The sequence below is a fragment of the Ctenocephalides felis genome, unplaced genomic scaffold (genome assembly GCF_003426905.1).
Source record: "Ctenocephalides felis isolate EL2017-DRISC unplaced genomic scaffold, ASM342690v1 CF-g0.4_SCAFFOLD_01604, whole genome shotgun sequence".
NCBI lineage: Eukaryota > Metazoa > Arthropoda > Insecta > Siphonaptera > Pulicidae > Ctenocephalides > Ctenocephalides felis.
The window spans coordinates 12,204,256-12,222,402 of record NW_020537758.1 but is presented as its reverse complement, the minus strand read 5'-3'; the positions used below and the strand labels follow the sequence as shown (position 1 = coordinate 12,222,402).

General features: G+C 30.2%; 2 protein-coding genes and 1 pseudogene across 2 annotated transcripts; 1 reads left to right on the top strand and 2 right to left on the bottom strand.

Annotated features, from left to right (window-relative positions):
- The first annotated feature begins 1,122 nt into the window (after positions 1-1,122).
- On the top strand, positions 1,123-12,384 carry LOC113373248 (C-1-tetrahydrofolate synthase, cytoplasmic-like). The gene is made up of 16 exons (XM_026613547.1): positions 1,123-1,148; positions 2,093-2,156; positions 2,958-3,090; positions 3,168-3,370; positions 3,457-3,691; positions 4,591-4,702; positions 6,151-6,376; positions 8,844-9,017; positions 9,088-9,224; positions 9,356-9,536; positions 9,612-9,763; positions 9,838-10,055; positions 10,626-10,843; positions 11,223-11,468; positions 11,795-12,080; positions 12,142-12,384. Exons 2-16 carry the CDS (start codon positions 2,116-2,118, stop codon positions 12,382-12,384), a joined length of 2,805 nt encoding a protein of 934 aa, XP_026469332.1. The 5' UTR covers positions 1,123-1,148; positions 2,093-2,115.
- A 119-nt stretch (positions 12,385-12,503) lies between these two features.
- Positions 12,504-13,483, bottom strand: LOC113373251 (probable methyltransferase-like protein 15 homolog). The gene is given in 4 exon segments (XM_026613551.1): positions 12,504-12,550; positions 12,553-12,744; positions 12,747-12,826; positions 12,828-13,483. Coding segments are annotated over 4 exon segments (969 nt in total). The 5' UTR covers positions 13,478-13,483.
- Positions 13,484-13,677: 194 nt separating this feature from the next.
- Positions 13,678-14,096, bottom strand: LOC113373379 (annotated as a pseudogene).
- Between the last annotated feature and the right edge of the window lie 4,051 nt (positions 14,097-18,147).

Sequence of the window (18,147 nt, the reverse complement as noted above, 5' to 3'; positions counted from 1 at the left end):
AGTTTATAATTTTTAAAAATCAATTTTATATTAAATATTGCATTATTTTACCACAAATTTGTATATACAAACAATTAACATACCAGGAAACGGTTATTTCAGAACTTTGCTTGGAGGCATGTAACAGCTCGTTTTATCTTATTACAGTTAATAGCATTTTAAGCTATAAGATAGAGTAAAATTTTATTTTACATGAACAAAACGTTTTATTTTACAAAACGCGCAAAATTCAAATTTAAGTAAACAACCAAAATGGACAAAATCTATTTTTTGTATAAAATTGTACCACAATTTTATATAGACATCTAATATATTTAAAATACATCTTTTGGAAATAAATTAGACGACCTGTAAATACTTTTTTTAAATTTGGTGTTCATTCTCTTCTAATCACGTAGAGAAATTAGCATGCTTTTGAAATTTGAATATACTACAACAAAAATCGATCGTTTACGATTTTTAAAAATTAATTTTATATTAAATATTGCCACAAATTAATATATACCAGCAATTAGGATACCAGTAAACGGTTCTTTCAGAATTTTGCCTGGAGGCATGTAACATCTCGTTTTAACTTATTATAGTTAATAGCATTTTAAGCTATAAGATAGAGTAAAATTTTATTTTACATGAAACATTTACATAAAATAGTTCTCATTTTTAACAGAGTTTTCACAACAACGATTTCGATAGATAATACTAAAGGACTGAGAAATATTAATATTGGTTTTATCTTGAGAATCACTCTAACTTTCAAAAAAACTTTAATACATATGTAGATATCCTGTCATTGATGATTGTGCTAAGTTTCTACCCACAATAAGGGTTCTTTATATGTTAATACACAATATTGCAGAAATTAGCTTACCTTCATATGAAAGCTTAAGATTTTCTATTTATGATCTTACTATATTAAATTTATAAATAGTTGATATAATCATGCATAATTCTATTTGCTGCTACATCATTTTTTAAAATCTCATTTTGATTTATTGATAAAATATTGTGCAATAGATATTTGCAATGGCAATCAGTGTAGATTATAATCAATCGTCAGTAGTGTCTATCTGCAATGATTTGCATAGTGCAACTGTTGACTTTCAAGCAAGTTCAAAAAAGCAGGAAATTTTTATTTGGGTTCTATAGAAGTAAGTAAAAATATTTAATAACCTTTTTCATCCGAATTTAATCAACTTAGTATATTCCATAACTTAATCCAATAAAATTGCTGCTCAAATGGTAAACAATATATGAGTAAACATATTATGAAATTAGCATTGATGTTGTTCTAGATGCGTGTTTTTTTTTTTAATTTGTAACCTTATATTCAAAATGCATATATTGATTAACTGCAGTCGTCTTTATCTGATTGGAGCAAAAGCAGTGATTTTGATTTTATAAACGTTTTATCAAAATTTTTAAGAGAATTTGCACAAGGTATGGAACAACAGTTGGTTTTATAATCTAAATTGTTTAGCAATTTTTAGCAAGTTTAAGGTGCATCATACAAAAAATTCAACAAAAATTATAAATAAATCATAAGCTTGTGCAAAAACTTTTTAGAATAAATAAATTAGTATTTGATCTCCATCAGTTTTCCTCCAAGAGCTCTTCAGCTTTTAACTTGTGCTGTTTCATTTTTATAATTTTAATCTTTATATCTATTTCAGTATAAGTATTCTCATTGATAGTATAGTTTTTCAAATTTAACAAAAATTTTCAAATTAAAAAAATAAAACTTTTTTTTCCAAAATTCTTTTAAAATTGTTGCCAGCCCCCCAAGCTTCGCACAATTCATCAATATATTTGCCTTTACAAGGTGACTTATTATCTCGTCCCAGGTCAATAAAACTTCAAGTCCGCTGCCAAAATTCGACAATATCTCCAAAAAAGCATCATCGTAAATATTCGCTTATCTATTTCAACGGTGCACGAAAACATTAGCATGTTTCTGAGTCAATTTGCTCTTAATTATACGAGCAAACGTATCTCCGGCTTGTGCAAATCCTCGAAAAATTTCCAATATTTTTTCAAACTTGGAAAATGTCGGTAGTGAATGGAACTAATCATGAAAAATCTAATTTTCATACAGATTTACAAAACGGAGACCGGAAAATGGCTCGTGGACAGATTTTGTCGGGAACGGAGGTTGCCAGGTAATAATAATAATAAAAAGTTGATATATTAAGGGGCACAACTAGTGTAACCGCCTAAAAAAAGGTGATTTTTGGGAATTTATATTAAAAAAGCTACTTTATTAATCATTTCAAAATTTGAAGGAGTATATTCATACATGTTTTAAGAATACATAGTAAAATTTTTGAAGAAAAAAATTAAATATTTTTTAAGTTATCGTCGATCTCCAACGGCGTGACAAAAAAGGCCCTTCACTGCTGCAGTGATTCCGGCCTTCTACGTGGATGAAATTTATAAAAAAAAATCTCGTTAAACTAGATAATATTGTCTGTAAAATGAACTACGATAAAGAAAAATAATCAAAAATTGACAAAACGACTGCGTTTTTTAAAAAAAAATCGAAATTTACCCAAAATTTCGGTCGTTTTTGGACTGCCAAAATTCGTTTTTTGATCCGATCAAAAAATCGATAGTTCATTTTACGGAGAACTATATATAGAACATGTAAAAAAAATTTGATAGTGATCGGATCATTTGTTTTTGAGTAATCGCTGCAGCAAATTCGAAAAATGTTGTTTCGAGAAAAACGCGTTTAAAGATTAAATGATCGTTATACTATATACTATATATACTCTTTAAATGGCTGAAACTCAAAAACTATTTAAGATACTGATTTAAAATTTTGGTATGTTATTTTTAAATATATAACCTATCGAAATATGGAAAAATTGAAAATTCGATTTTTTGAAAATTTCACACTAGTTGTGCCCTTTAATAATAAAATAAGGAAATATTTAAATCTAAACGTTTTCTATTTTTAGAGAAATTCGGGAATCATTACGAGAGCAGGTGTCTCGTATGAAGGAACAAGTACCAGGATTTTGTCCAGGATTGGCTATTGTGCAAGTCGGTGGAAGGGAAGATTCCAATGTTTATATTCGGATGAAAATTAAGGTAAGTGAATTGTAGTTTCGATTTCTCTAAATTGAGTTTAGTTAGAAAATGTAGTGTATTTTTATTATTGTTACTAGGCGGCAACAGAAATTGGTATGAAAGCAGAGCATGTCCAATTACCAAGAAGTACCACTCAATATGCACTTTTGGCTAAATTGGCTCGTCTCAATGCAGATCCAAATGTTCATGGTATTATTGTTCAGATGCCCTTAGATTCAGAAAATCCTATTGACTCTCATCTTGTTACTGACGCTGTTTCTCCTAGCAAAGATGTAGATGGGTGAATATACAAAATATACAAAAAAAATAATTATAAGTCTGAATTTTATGTTACGATATTGACAAAATATTTTTTATCATTTTCAGGTTGAACACAGTCAACGAAGGACGTGTCGCAGTAGGCGATATGGGCGGCTTTTTACCCTGTACCCCCAACGGTTGTATGGAGTTGATTAGACGCAGTGGCGTCCAAATTAAAGGTGCCAATGCCGTTGTCTTAGGTCGTAGTAAAATTGTCGGTACCCCTGTCAGCGAGCTTTTGAAATGGGCTGACGCCACTGTCACCGTCTGCCATTCGAAAACTGCAAATTTACCTGAACAGGTAAAAGAAATTTTATTAAATTTTTGTACTTAAACTCTTTTATATATTTAACAGAAATATTTTATTTATACTATAAACTTTAAGCATTGTATGTTTATCTTGCTCATTTTACAATTTTTTTTCGCTTTAAAAATAGGAATCAAGATATACATTGAATTTGTTTATTCATTGTTTCGTTTGAAACTTTTTTTTATTAATCTTGGCAGCACTAGAAGTGTCTGCAACGAGCGAATTTTCATTCATTTTTTCGTATATTCTACCTTTTATCCTCTCTTTTCATATAACAATAGCGTATACAATTAATTATATCATATATTAAACTTAAGTTAATAACATTTATACCTCGTTATAACGATCTCTGTACATAATTAAAGCAATAGATTTTTATGCAATTCTAAAGAAATTAATTAAAATAACAAAATTTTAAGTAGTACATATTCAAATAGGGTTTTCAATAAAATTATTCCTACCTCGATTATATATTTCAACGAATAATTAATTGATTTTAAAAAATATATCGCATTTCTAATTGGTGACTTTATGAGTAATTGAATAATTATGGATAAGTCCATGTTGTTCTGCAAAATTTGTAACTAAGATTATTATGTTTGAAAACCTTTATCTTTTCTGATATCTATTACTCAAATTAAAATCTATTACTCATTGTTTTGGCAATTTTATAGCTCTTTAAATAAGCATATCTCCAAATCTCTAATACATGCTCTTAGTAAATAAGTAAGAGCCTCTTACTAAAGCCACTACTTTGAATATGAAATTTGAGACTATAGGCAGTGACCAGAGTATTCAGTTGATATTTATTTTTAATTACTTAATAGCGATGTTCATTATTATCTGTATCTTATAAATATGTTTTTTTTTAATTTTTGTGATGATTATAGACTAAAAAAGCAGATATTTTAGTCGTCGGTATTGGACGTCCTGAGTTGGTCAAAGGAAGTTGGATCAAAGAAGGAGCTGTTGTTATTGATTGTGGAATTAACGCAATACCAGGTAAATTATTTATAAATATATATATATAGATATATATATATATATATATATATATATATATATATATAATTAATATTACATCTTAAACTTGATCTATATTTTGCTCTAAATTCAAGACCTTACTTTTATGTTATTGTTGATATAAGTTTCATTCGTCACAATATTTATCACATATTTATATACAAGTTCAAAGTTTATCAAATCTCATAAAACTCTTTAAATATAAAAGTACGTATAGAAGAAGATGAGAAGGGCATTTTTTTAATTTGTAAAAATCATAAATTATATATTATTTTCTTCGTAATATTAAATATAATTTGATTGCGATTCATTATATATATTATATATATATTCATTACAATAATGAATGCTGTTTATTTTTTTATTATTATCTCAGGGTATACGAAGATGCACTATAATATAGTTTTTAATATTTAAAATATTTTTATTTGTTACATTAATTAGTTCGTGTAATTTTATTATGGTCAGAAAAATTGTTTTTGAGGGTAAAATTCAAATTCATTTCATTATCTTTGAACATAAAATTCAAATCTATTTCAAATATCAATATTAGCTCTCAAAAATTCATTTTAATGGTAATAATTTAAAAATATATTAATAAACTCTTAAAATCAGAAGGCATGACATCAAGTAAAAAAAATATTTCAGAGCATCCTCATTTTTTTCATATCTTTATGTCATCAGTTAACAGACTTTAATTTTGAAAGTCTGTGTTATCAAAAAATATTTAAAAAAATATTACAACTATAGTCACTAAATTTTCATAATTACTAACAGTTTTAGCAGTGTTACATACGTGCTTAGTGTTTATGTTTGTAATAATATTTTTTTTAAATTTTTATTTATTTTCTACTTTATTACCTAATATAAAATCTTTGTGCAGCAGGCACCAAGCTTAAGCATTGTATTCAATAAATTTCGAAAAAACGATAATAAAATTAGTTTGAAATTTTTGTTTTTGGCTTATTCTGAAATTTTACTTATGATATTCAACAACAATGTGATAGTGATTTTGGCTTAAAAGTTATTCACATTTTTTCAGAAACAAAAAAAGTTGTATGAGTGGGACATAACGTTTTTTGAAACCTCAATGTGAGGCGGGGTCCAAAAAAGGTTGGAAATCACTGCTCTAAGCTCAAAAGCCTCCTGCGGCTTTTTTAAGGCTCTCCCCCTAAAAAAGCCGCAAATTGCATAATTTTATAGTATTATTTATATATTTTTTTCAAAGTTTTGTGTTCTTTGTTATAATACAAAACAATATTTTATTTTTGTTATGTTCTTCCTGAAATGAACTTGCTGAATGATGCCACGCACATATCGTCGAAACGTACAAAATCGTTTTAATTTCAACAACTCAGCCAAAAAAAATCTCCAGAATTTCATTCAAGTATATTTTACAATTCAATTAATTATTATTCATTACCAAGATTCTACCAAGAAGTGCGGCCAGCGCCTGGTCGGCGACGTTGCCTACGACGAGGCTCGTCTGGTTGCCTCTCACATAACGCCGGTGCCTGGTGGGGTCGGCCCGATGACCGTGGCTATGTTGATGCAAAACACGGTGCAGTCAGCACGAAGACACGTAGACCGGCTAGTCGACATGGCTTGGGCATTCAAACCGCTGACGCTCGCCCTCAAGACGCCCGTACCCAGGTAATAAACATAATAATTATATAATGTATATAGTAATGTATTATATATATATATATATATATATATATATATATATATATATATATATATATATATATATACATAACTCAAAATTAGAAAAATTTATTTAATTTTAATTTTATAAATATTAAATTAAATTACTGTGTAGTTGCATTATGCATAAACATTTTAAAAATTATTTAGTTAATTACAAATAGTGCTCAGTGATATAAGAATTTTAGGTGAAAATTCTAAATATTATTTATATTTAATATATTTATTTAACTGTGGTTGATGAATATACTCTTCATGGTGAATTGGCAGCTATTCGGAATATTTTAAGGCTTATAGTGATTTAAAACCCTAAATATTATTTTTATTGCATAATATTTATTTTAAACAATTGACGAATATACTCGTCATGAAAAATGGACAGGATTTTGTGTATTAACGTGTATATTCGTCAAGTGTATGAAAACAGTAAACGTTTGCTATTTAGAATATTTTGAGACTTAGTGATTTAAAACCCTGAATATTATTTTTATTAACTTCTTGTAGGGCAAATTATAGTAATCGCAAAAAAATCGAAAATGAAATTTTTATATATCTTTACGTTTCAAAGGTTTCTGAATATTTTGGCATACTTAAAAAAAAACGGATGTATGTGTGTGTGTGCCTGTGTGTGTATATGTATGTGTGTATGTGTGTGCGGATACAAATTTTCGTCGACGATTTCGGGAACACCGATCAACCGATTTGAATAATTCAAAAAACATTCGATTCGTATTGATAAGAAGACGTGCTGATTAGTTTTTGGTGAAGGCAGATCTAGCCGTTCCGAAGATACGGGGCAATAAGTGCCAAAAATGGTAACTCAGTTTTTAAGAGAATGGAGCGTCCGATTTGAATAATTCAAAAAACATTTTACTTGTATTGATAAAGAATTGATCAAATTTTCATAAAGGCAGGTCTAGCGGTTTCGGAGATCTAATGAAAAAAGTAAAAAAAAACGCCATTTGGCGGTCAAAAATCATCATTAGACATATGCACATCAAATTATCAGATATTTTATAAAGATTTTAACAATAAGTATAAATTTTGTTTACATTAATATGGGTTCCGTACCATTGTTCATCCGTTAGACGGCGACGCGGCGCTTACGCGCTTTGACATTTCGTCTCTATATGCAGTTAAAGCAGTACGGTTGCTTTGAAAAAAGTTCAGAATTTCCAAAATATGTTAAAATAAAGAAAACATTTTTTTTTTAAAAAAAATATTTTTTTCAAAAAAAGTTATTTTTTGTTTCTCAAAAATCTAAATTTCTCGAAGTAATTTTTTTTCAAAAATGTTAATCGTTTTTAAAAAAAATAATAATTTTTGGTACGGGAAGTTCCAGCAATTTGCCTTGAGGCACGATGCCATGCGCCCCACTAGTTTCATAATATTTTTTAACCGATTGTCGAATATACTCGTTACGAAGTTTTGTGTATTGACGTGTATATTCGTCAAGCGTATTAAACAGTGAACCTTTGCTATTTAAATTGAAATTTTTACAAAAAACAACATTTGTTGTGAAATATCTGGTTGTTTTGAATATTTTGAGACTTTGACTGTATAAAATGAGTATCTGTAAGTGGCATTTTACCTTAAGGCAAAAAATATACTTCAACAATTAAAATTAAAATTTATTTGTCAACCACAGTTAATTTGTTAAATAAATAATATGAAATGAAAGTAATATTTTGGGTTTCACCTATAATTCTTAAATCACTATTAATTTTTTTTAATACACAGTAATTCAATTTTTATATAAATAAAATCCTGTAGGTTTATTTATGTATGAAAATACTCGTCAATACACAAAATTATGCCACTTTGCCATGACGAGTATATTCGTCAATCACAATTGGCTGTTTAAATATATGCATGCTTCAAAAGTTAAATTTCTTATCATTTATCTTATTATTGTTTATCTTATTTCCTAAAATTGATATTATCGAATTACGGACAGCGCTTATCTCTGTAACATTCTTTTCTTACAAAAGATATTCAATTATATATATATATATATATATATATATACTTAATTATATTTACAAGTTTTTGTCTGGGAATAAATTACTATCTGTATGAATTGCTACTATTTACTAATACCTACATTCTAGAAATAATGCACAAGCTAAAACGTGTTTTTTGTTTGTGTATCACGAGATATGGTAATGAAGGATATATTTAATGGAATAATTAATCCAGTTACTATTGAATACTATTTTAACTAACAATTGATTAAATTAATCGATAAGGTCTTTATTTATTCATTAAAAGGGCACTGTGTATAAATAAGTCTAAAACTAATTTAACGTATCTTATTAAGGTCTTTCATTTTTGTTACCCATGCTGTTTCAAAAACTCATATTTTTGCTAATTGAAAATATCGTAAATGCATTTCTCAATTTTATTATTTTAGTGACATAGAAATTGCAAGATCGCAAGATCCCAAGAACATTTCTGACCTAGCTGAAGAAGTTGGTCTTATCACAGATGAAGTGTCTCAGTATGGAAGTAAAAAGGCGAAAATATCTCTTAACGTTTTAAATCGCCTTAAAGAATCTCCAAAAGGAAGTTATGTAGTCGTCGCAGGGTATGAAAATTATTAAATCATGCTTATATAAATCCAATTATAAATGATTAATATATCTATTATCCCTTAGCATAACGCCTACTCCTCTGGGAGAAGGTAAAAGTACAACTTTGATTGGATTAGTACAAGCTCTTACGGCTCATCGCAAAAAGAATGCATTTGCCTGTTTGAGGCAACCTTCTCAAGGGCCAACATTTGGAATCAAAGGTAATAATAGATACATAAAAAATTTAAGATCTCCAAAATAAAAAACGTGTATTTTTGTCTAATGGAATTAAAGGTGATAGGTACCGAAAAACTTTAAGATAAAATAGAAGACATGTATTTTTTTTAATTAGGAGGAGCAGCCGGAGGTGGATATTCCCAAGTGATTCCAATGGAAGATTTCAATTTGCATTTAACAGGTGATATTCATGCAGTAACAGTTGCAAATAATTTATTAGCAGCTCAATTGGATACAAGGATTTTCCACGAATTAACACAAACGGATCAAGCTCTTTATGACCGTCTAGTTCCTAAGTAAATTAATTTACTTAATAATAATTATTTATAAACTTCTTTAGATATTTAATTTCGTTTCTGGTACTTTTTCAGGATTAAAGGCGTGAGGAAATTCTCTGCAATTCAACTCCGGCGTTTAAAAAGATTAAATATAGATAAAACTGACCCTGATTCATTGACTGAAGAAGAAAGAACCAGATTTGCTAGGCTAGATATAGATCCTAACAAGGTTGTATGGACCAGAGGTAAATATTATTAAATTCATTTTAAAATTTACCCATTGTTAGTAGATTACTACATATTTGTTTTTTTTTTACAGTGATGGATTTGAACGATCGCTACCTGCGTAAAATTACTGTAGGGCAATCACCTACAGAAAAGGGCTTTACCCGCGAAACTAGTTTTGCAATTTCTGTTGCCAGTGAAATAATGGCAATTTTAGCTTTAGCCACAAGTTTGGAAGATATGAAGCAACGTCTTGCCAAAATGGTCGTTGCTTTTGATAAGAAGGGAAATCCAGTCACCGCTGATGATTTGGTAAGATAATACAAATTTGAGGTAGAGATCAGATTGATAAAATTTATTACGATTCCATGCCAACAGTTCTATACACTCCGATATAAAATTTAGGAATGAAACGACTTTGAATTCGATCTTTCATTATTCTTGGAAATACATAGAAAATTTGGGACATTTTTTTTTGGTTTTTGTCAAATAACTCACAAATATCATATGAAAGCACCCCTTTTCAGTAGATAAGGAGAAACTAGATAAAATTTACTACGATCCCATGCCAACAATATATACACTCCGATAAAGATTTTGGAATAAAACAAAAATTTTGGAATAAAAACTTTGAATACGATCTTTCATTTTCTTAGCATTTAATAGAAAATTCGGGACATTTTTTGGTTTTTGTCAGATAAACTCACAAATATCATATGAAGCCCCCTTTTCAGTTAGATAGGGAAAAACTAGATAAAATTCACTCCGGTATGAAATTTAGGAATAAAACGACTTTGAATTCGATCTTTCATTTTCTTCAGCATTTAATAGAAAATTCGGGACATTTTTTTGGTTTTTGTGAAATAACTATTTCTATCCTAGGGAGTTACTGGAGCAATGCTGGTGCTGCTGAAGGACGCAATGGAACCAACTCTGATGCAAACTTTAGAAGGAACTCCTGTTCTGGTTCATGCTGGACCTTTTGCGAATATTGCACATGGATGTTCATCTATTGTCGCAGATTCTATAGCCTTAAAATTGGTTGGAAAGGATGGTTTTGTAGTCACTGAAGCCGGTTTTGGATCCGATATAGGTACATCCATTTTATAATAAAAAAAACGATTTTTTTTAAACTTCTCGACTAGTATATCCTTTTAGGGTCGTCCATTAATCACGTTGGGTTTTTAAGGGGAATGGAGGTTTGACACAAAATCACGAAAAATATCACGTGGAAGGTGAAGGAGGTGTTAGTAAGATATAACGTGTAATTATTTATTTACTTTTTTTGTGTAAATCCAAACGTTTTCAAACAAAATTTTTAAAATACAATTTTACACGTGATGTTTGGTGGGGTAAGGGCGGCGGTATAATTTTGAATATCACCAAAGGGGGAGCGGAGGTCAAAAAATCCTTAAAAAGTCCATCCATGATTAATGGAGGCCCCTTTAAGCAATTTAACATGTTTTCTTCCAGGAATGGAAAATTCATCAACATCAAATGTCGTGCCTCCGGTGAACGTCCAGCGGCCGTAGTTCTGGTTGCCACAATTCGAGCCCTTAAAATGCACGGAGGAGGCCCTGCTGTAACTCCTGGTGCTCCACTTAAACCAGAATACACACAGGAAAACTTGGAATTACTCGAAAAGGGTTTGCCAAACTTGTACAAACACATCAGTAACGGAGTAAAGCACGGTCTGCCAGTAGTTGTTGCTATTAACACTCACAGGTAAAAAATGACTTTAAAATGGAATAATTAAAAATTGACCAAGAATTTTAGCACCCTTTTTCAGTTAGGTAGGAAGAAACTAGATTTAATTTGCTACGATTCCATGCCAACAGTAATATACACACCGATATAAAATTTTGGAATAAAACGACTTTGAATTCGATCTTTCATATTCCTTAGCATTTAATTGAAAATTCGGGACATTTTTTTGGTTTTTGTCAAATAACTAACAAATATCATATGAAAGCACCCCTTTTCAGTTAGATAGGGAGAAACTAGATACAATTTACTACGATCCCATTTTAAAATTTTGTAATTTATTCTAGTAATGATACCGCCAAAGAGGTAGCTTTGGTAAAAGAAGCAGCTTTAAAGAATGGAGCCTTCCGTGCAGTTGTATGCGATCATTGGGCCCGAGGTGGTTTAGGAGCCCTAGAACTGGCTGATGCTGTAATAGACGCCAGCAAACAACCCGACAATTTTAAACTTTTGTACGATCTCGATTTGTCTATCGAGAAAAAATTGAACATCATCGCTGGCGAGATGTATGGAGCTGGAGAAGTTGAATTATCGCCAAAGGTCAAGGAAATTGTACAAAAATATGAATCTCAAGTAAGTCAACAATACAAAATGCGTATATGAAGCATTTCTTACATGTATATTATTTTTCCAGGGTTACGGAATATTACCTCTTTGCATGGCTAAGACATCAAACTCCCTAACTGGAGATCCAGCAATTAAAGGAGCTCCTACTGGTTTTAAATTAGTGATAAACGATATGTTCTTATCCGCCGGAGCTGGTTTCATTGTTCCCTTGGTGGGCGAAATTAGCAAAATGCCTGGACTTCCCACAAGACCAAGTATTTATGATATTGATTTAAATACAGAAACTGGTGAAATAGAGGGTTTGTTTTAAAATGTTCTTGTTGTTAATAAAAATGATTTATATGTAAGGTAAAAATAATATACGAGTTTATATAAAAACTATCTATATTTTATACTATTAATCACAAATTTATGTATTATGTTATAAGTTCATTCTACTTTTATGGCAGCCCTAAGTCTCAGCGATCGACTTCTAGATTCATATCAACCTCCTCATCTGATGGAACTAATACATGTTTATATAAAGATTTCCAAGGTGACTTCATCATATTTTGCAAAATATACTTATCATAAATTACAGTAGGATCTGAGAATTTCAAAGGCAAAGCGTTTGCAACACCTTCAACCAAGTGCCCCATAATATGACGTTTTACTATTGTATCTTCTAAGAATGAAATGAAATTGTAACCATGCGTCCATGAATTTTTAAGTAATGTTTTGCTAGTAACATGGCGTAATTGATTTCATTTAGCGTTGTTTATGAAGATTCTCAAAGCTTGAAATGTTTTGGTAGCTACATTACTGAATCTGTTAAGTTTATCGTGTCTTATTTCATCTTCACAAACAGAATTAATTAAATCAACCAATTCTGATGTTCTTTCCAGTCGTCTAAAAGTATATCTAGCATCAACTATAGCACGTGCAATTTTTTTATATTGTTTCTCTTCTCCATAGATTTTAATTATTTTAGCAATGTCTTCCTCACTAGCTCTATCTAATACATCTGCTGCTGTTGGTTGATCAGGACATCGATTACCATCCATTCTCATATCAAGAGGTCCGTCTTTACTTATTGAAAATCCCCTTTCACCCACATCAAATTGCATGGAAGAACAACCGAAATCAAACAGAAAACCATCTATAGAGTTTGATTCAACGTTATGTGAATCCAATAACTCAGGTAATTCTGAAAATCTGCCTAATAAAGGAATGATTTGTCCAGGATATTTATCAGAGAGTTCTTTTGCAAAATTATAAGCTACAGGATCTCTATCTAAACAAATCATTTTAATATTGGGCACTGCATCTAAAATTTGTTTTGTATGGCCACCAGCACCGAATGTCATATCAACAATAGTTTCACCTGATTTTGGAGCAAGAGCTTTGAGTACTTCTTTGGACATAACTGGTGTATGGTGTTCATATTGCTTTGGTAACACATTTGCCAAACTAGAAAAAAATATGTTCTTGGGGATACTTTTAAAAACTTTGTGCATCTTATTAAACTTTTATGATTCAAGCTTCTGCGGGTTTTGCTTCTTCTGCAGATTTTACTTCGGGATCAATTTAGAAATGAATCCTTTATCTTCGTTCTCTAAATATTCTAGGAAGTCTGATGAGAGCACTTGGCTGCACTGTTCAGATGTAAGACCAGTTGAAGATGAGTTATCTCTCTTTTGTATTTTAAGAAGTATGTATTTGCTGATAAACGTTCCAAAGCGCTTATTTTCTTTAAACAGTCGACTTCGTCGACTGGAGTTATTTCTCCTTGTACAAAAAAGGATTTTACGTTATCACGGAGGTATCTACCAAGATCTCTAGAAATTGGATAAAAAGAATAAGGTTAACATAACCTAAAATATTTTCATTGTGAATAAACTTATTTACCTATCACGTTTAGTTTTATCTATTGGCCACTTTTTTAATAATCTCATATATGCTTTGTAACTAGATGCCATAATTATTAAATTATATATTATTAAATATATTTTAGCACTTTACATTGTCTTATGACATAACGAGTAAGAAAGTTGACACTTCTATTGTCTACGGTTAACTTCACGTCACACTTTTGCAGAGACCTGTCATAACGGTTTTTGGTATTCAAATTAACGGCAAAAAACATTTTATTTTTGTTTTTTGCAAAATTTGTTTTTGAAACATTATCCTAGAATGCTGTGCATCAATCATATAACAATATGTAATCCCAGACACCCAAAAACAAAACAAAAAAAAATATATTCATTTAGAAAAAACCAAATAAAAATTTAAAAGTAAAAATTACAAAAAAATTCAAGTATTTTCAATATGTTCAAATTTTTGGCTGTTAGAAACCTTGTCGCCTTACGGGTATGGTAATAATAAATGAAAATTGTAATTAATTTATATAAATTTTTATTTTATTCTACAGACGGCACAGGGACAACTAAAGTTTAATAAAAGGGCCTACAGCGACGAAGGTGATGCACAATATATTGTCGTACGGTCTCCGGATTTTGATGAAAAGAAAAATAGCACCGGTTTTGTTAGGTAAAAAGTTGATATAATAAATGTCATTCATGACTTATTAAATTTATTTATTTACGTATATACATTATTTTCATATCTCAGTCAGACAGAGGTGCCTGGTATGAGAGATTATGAAAAACAGTTTTCATATAATATATACATTTCATTTGACTATTTCATTAATATAATTACTATATATAAAAAAATATCTTTATATTAGGTTGTCAAATATCTCCCTTCCGCTTTTTTGCTCTTGGTTTATAATACAAAAAGGCGGAAGGGAGATATTTGACAACCTATTATATAACTCTTCAGTATTCTTTGTCTTCAATTTCCTTATAGTATTTCTTTATTTTTCTTTTAAATTTATCGTCATTATTGGTCATCTTAATATCGTTTGGCAATTCATTATATATTTTGCTAGCACTCTATATGGCATTTTCTCTCAAATTCTTCTTTCTATTGTATTCAATGTGAAAATTGTTGGGTTCTAGTGTATTGTTCATGTATATCTTGATTTATGTCTATTATTGCACTTGCAATTCTCTATTTTAATTATGTTATTTAGTGAATGATTATTTGTTTCTCTCTGTAAGTCTTTGGTGGGTATTAGGTGTGGAAGATTATATGCTATTTTTGTGGCTTTATTCATTATTCTCTGTATGTCATTTGGGTTTGCTTTAGTTTTTTGGCTCCATGTTGTTATTCCATATAAAATTATAGGTATTATTTGCGTTTTAAGAATTAGTATTTTATTTTTTTTGCCGAAAGAGTGGATCCTTTTCAATGCCCCTGTTAATGTTCCTATCTTTCTTTTTATTTTGTTTATATATTCTGTCCATGTCAGTTTTTCATTTATTATCAGTCCTAAGTATTTCATGCTTTCAATTTTGTTTTAAATTTCAGATATGGAAAACATGTCGGAGAAAAAGTCACGCAGGAAGACATCGTTGCGGAAATAGATACAGATCTTTACGCTGTTTCCGTTTACTCACCAGTATCCGGTGTAATTGACAAGATTTATGCACCAGAAGGAACCAAAGTCAGGTGCAATCAAGGAATGTTTAGGATTCGTCAAGACATGCAACCCGAAGAACCTTTGAGACCATTAAAGAAATTGAGAACTCCACAAGTAACAGAGGAGCTTGAGAAGGTTAAATCTAGTGATACTTTAGTCGCATCATGTCCTGGTAATAAAAAGATTCCTTTATGCAATATGCAGCCTGAACCTATCGTTCCTCCTGAAGAATTTCCGGAACAGGCGTTACCTAAGATTCCTAAATATTCTTATATTCCACCTGCAGAACTTAACTATCGTCGTATGTTGGCCCAAAAACGCAAAGAAGAAGAAGAGGCAAAGGAATAATAAATAAATAAAAAAATAAACACTTTTTTAAATAAATAAAAAAATAAACATTTTTTTAAATAAATGAATTCATATCTATGTTAACCTGACACTACTTTTGTACAGTTTTCAATATAACAGATAACTTACTGTAAATACAAGTATAAGATTTATATTTTTATAAATAAAATAAAATGTAATAGTTCAATTGGTTTATATATTTTATGATAAATGTTGATGTTTAGCCTAGATTGAATGTTGATTTGCTAGATTAGATAAGCTTTTATATACTTTATATATTCATCTTTATTTTAAATAAGGAAAATTTATTAATCTTAAGATCAAAATATAAAAGAGTGTAATGAAATTTAATAAAAAAAAATTAAATTTAAGATAAATAATACAGTTTCACATAGTGTGCAGGCTTTCTTATATGAACAACAAATTATATTTAAAATATATTTATATAGTTATAGTAATGGGCCGAAAATCGAAAATGAAAATTTTTGCATTTCTCGACGTTTTGAAGGTTTCTGAACATTTTGGCATACCTCAGAAAAAATGGATGTGTGTGTGCGTGCGTGTGTTTTGTATGTCCGCATTTTTTCGTCCACGTTTTCGGGCGCACGGATCAACCGATTTGGATGGTTTAAAATACATTCGATTCCTATTAATAGGGAGATGTGCTGATTAGTTTTTGGCAAAGGCAGGTCCAGCCGTTATGGAGATATGGAGCAAAAGTGCAGAAAATAGAAATCGAGTTTTTGAGAGAACGGATCATCCGATTTGTATGATTCAAAAAACATTCAGTTCGCAAAAAGTGGTTATTAGTTTTTGGCAAAGGTAAGCCCAGCGGTTTAGGAGATACAGAGCTGAATGTTAAAAAAAGCAGTTTTTGAGAGAACGAAGCGTCCGATTTGAATGATCTAATAACATTCTGCTTGTTTCAACAAAATAATTGCGTTCGGAATAAAAAATTGTTTCTACTATTTTTTTTTTCAAAAAATATTTTTGTAATTTTGGATTAAAAACTCAAAAAATGACCCAGGCTAAGCACAGTCTAAGCGCCACTCTGGTACAAATGTTTACCCAAATGCGTTTAGACTTTGACTAAACAGAACAGAAGCACTTTTTCAATTTTGTGAAAACTATTGAAAAATGTGAAAATGCCACCAAGCTAAGCACAGTATAAGTGAAAATCGCACAGAATTATTTGCTATACAGGATTATTTTGCTATAAAACTTTGACTATACAGGAGCACTTTTTCAATTTTGTGTAAACTACTAGGCAACTTAGGTATTTTTTTGAAATTGAATTCGAAATGAAACGACGATTGTTAATGTTCTGGAGATAGATTGATTTATGATTTACATTTGATTTGCTCAGATATAACAAGATAGCAAAAATAATGAAAGTTACAGTATTTGTGATAATATATTTGAAAACGTTTAAAATTTCTCGAATATTTCATTACGGTACGGGAAGTTCCAGCAATTTACCTTAAGGCACGATGCCATGCGCCCCACTAGTTTTTTATTGTCGAAGGTGCAAGTTTCGCTTTTGAACAATAGACTGTCATACTTCATATTTCGCGCGTATTAATCTTTTGTTTCCGTTTTTATATTGGCTACACTGGCTGTCAGTGAAAGATCTTAATCCGTTACCTTCACAGTATTAGATAATTTTGTACAATTTTGAAGTTCCTAGCATGAATGTAACGTGACAGCGCTATCGTTTCGGGTACTTAATTTTAATAAAAGTGCATGCGAAAATCTAGCCGCAATGTCTGGAATGTTGACGATTTCATCGCGGACCATTCCGCGAAAAGTTTTACGACTTACGACAGATCTCGTAGAGGCAAATAATTCAAAGGTACGATTGTAAAGTATTGGTGATATTTCTTATGTAACGTCGTAAATATTACTCCTTTAAAACATACTTGGGTAACTAATTTGCTACAATTTGGTAGGTTCTGAAAGCAGCCTTAAGTACTAAAGCCTCACACAAACAATGCGTTCTAAGACTAGCCAAACCAGAGGTATATAACATACCTAGGTAAGTACTTAACCTGAAAATTTTTTTACTTGCGCAAAATTATCATATTAAGAGTGTATTTTCATTAGAACAAAGGTGTTAATGAAGTGGCCTCAACATAATCGATTAGTGCACTCTTCTGCAGCTTTTTATGCATCAAAAGTAGTTAATGTACCTCCATTTGC